Genomic DNA, 1,952 nt, shown 5'->3' with positions numbered 1-1,952 from the left:
CCGTCACGTAGACTCGGCGTGATGGACAGCGAGCTTCGAACGTGGGACTTGTACGACCTGTCCGGAGCGGTGAATCCGGACACACCGGAAGCGATGAAGACCTACTTCCGCCGCTTCCGTGGGCTACGGCAGAAGAGTATCGAGGGTGTCGGATACGGCGCGCTTCAGGAGTCGTGGTGTGCCTTCGTCCGGCGCTGGAACCGGATGACCCAAACTGGAGAAGACTTCGTCGCTTGGCTCGAAAGTCGCGAGGGCACCATCTCTGAGCACTCACTCAGCGAGCTGCGCCGCCGAATCTGCGATCACACATTCCACGACGTGAGCCGCATATGCTACGTTCACGTTGCGGAGGGCTGCGAAACTTGCAATCGGCCCGGGCCCACTGAAGAAGACTGGCGTGCGCACGTCGCCGAGCGACCACTCGGCGAAGACGAAAATATCTTGATCCAGCACTACAGGCGTTCACTCTCCGAGTTGGCTCGTTCGGTTAACACCGCGGGCTCGCGCCGGCGGCGTTTCCAGCGGAGCAACTCTCCGCCAACGCGTCGAGGTATCTCTGCTGGCCACGCGCGCTCTCGGTCGCGCTCACGCGGCCGTTCCCGACGGGAAGCTGGTTCGCTGAGAAGCGAGCTTGGATCTCGGTCGCGTTCACGTTCACGCGATCGCTCGCGTCGCCGAACTTGTTCTCCAGCGCGTGGGCGACGATCTCGTTCGCGCTCGCGTACGTATCGGACTGGTTATTGGCCACGGCAATCTTCGTCTCGTACTCCTGAACCACATCCGGAACGTCCCGGAGGAGATTGGCGCGGAGCTCCCACGTATCGTCCTTCGGGGAGAAGCCAAGCCAGCGGACTCTATAACGGCGAGTGGTCGGAATCGTCCGGCCGGCACGCCCGCGAGCCAATGCTCGTGGAGGATCTTCATGACTCACGATATGATCGACAATCCAGCGGAGATCACCAGCAGCGTCAACAATGGGAGGTGGACCGTCGCGCTGATAACGTTCGCGTCCTGGTTGGCCAAGACGATGACACACTGGTGAACCAGTTCTGGGACTCTCAGCGGGATATTGACATCGCCCTGCAACAGTCGTCGGAGGCGTCGCACACCGCGACTGCTCTGCGGCAGTCGAATCGGGAGTTGCTGGAGCGGGTGCGGACACTGGAACGCGCGATTCACGGTCGCGTGCAGACTGGAGCGCAGGCTCGGGAGCGTGTACCTGGATCGGATGGTTCGATGCGACAGCGCGTACTCCGCGAGGGACGGACGACCCACGCGCCTCCGGCTCAGCCGTCTGAGCCGTCGCAGGGATCGTACCTGGGAAGTACTTCTTCAGTCGCCCAACGTAGAACGTCGGGTGTAGTCTCAACGACGTCGGTATGTCTAGTGTGTAGGCATCGCCCAATACTTTCGTAATCTTGAACAGTCCAATAAAGCGTGGTGCGAGCTTGCTCGCGCCGAGGTTGGTTATTGCCGAGTTTCGTATACCGTCCGTCGACAGGAGCACACGCTCTCCTGTCGTGAACTTGGCCTTGTTCTTCCTGCCGCGCTTGTCTGCGTTCTCCTTCTGCTTGTCAACCGCTGCTTGCAGTGCGTCACGAACGAATCGCGTGAGTGCCTGGCGATGTAGAACGAACTCCGACACTTGGGTATTGTCGATTGGACGCGCCGACACTCTCGGCGCGAAGTTCGCTGTGGTCGCCGCAGGAGTGACGTGACCAGCAGGTTGAATAAGCGTCCGGGAAGCCCAGGACGACGCGTCCGACGCTGGATCCGGCGGCGTTGCGAGGATCTTCCGCGCTTGTGCGCGGGTGATAGCGTTGAGCGCGGTCGATACGGCGCTTGCTTCACTTGACACTATTTTTAGACGCGACCCTTCAGGTGTCCCGACAGTCGCCTGTTCGTCAGGTGTCTCGACGGTTGACCGTTCGTCATCAGTAAACGAGGCGAAT

The 1,952-nt window shown here is 60.8% G+C and overlaps 2 protein-coding genes across 2 annotated transcripts; one reads left to right on the top strand and one right to left on the bottom strand.

The window, feature by feature from the left end:
• Nucleotides 1–21: 21 nt before the first annotated feature.
• Nucleotides 22–445, top strand: PPTG_10189 (hypothetical protein; the record flags this gene model as incomplete). Its single annotated transcript, XM_008904819.1, has 2 exons — nt 22–318; nt 389–445. The coding sequence occupies 2 exons, from the start codon at nt 22–24 to the stop codon at nt 443–445; spliced, it is 354 nt and encodes a 117-aa protein (XP_008903067.1).
• Nucleotides 446–487: 42 nt separating this feature from the next.
• PPTG_10188 (hypothetical protein) lies at nt 488–1,935 on the bottom strand (the record flags this gene model as incomplete). The annotated part of the gene is made up of 2 exons (XM_008904818.1): nt 488–1,857; nt 1,926–1,935. 2 exons carry the CDS (start codon nt 1,933–1,935, stop codon nt 488–490), a joined length of 1,380 nt encoding a protein of 459 aa, XP_008903066.1.
• Between the last annotated feature and the right edge of the window lie 17 nt (nt 1,936–1,952).

Source organism: Phytophthora parasitica (genome assembly GCF_000247585.1).
Source record: "Phytophthora parasitica INRA-310 unplaced genomic scaffold supercont2.19, whole genome shotgun sequence".
Taxonomy (NCBI): Eukaryota; Oomycota; class Peronosporomycetes; order Peronosporales; family Peronosporaceae; genus Phytophthora; species Phytophthora nicotianae.
The sequence above is the reverse complement of the archived record's forward strand: the minus strand, read 5'-3'. Positions and strand labels throughout refer to the sequence as shown.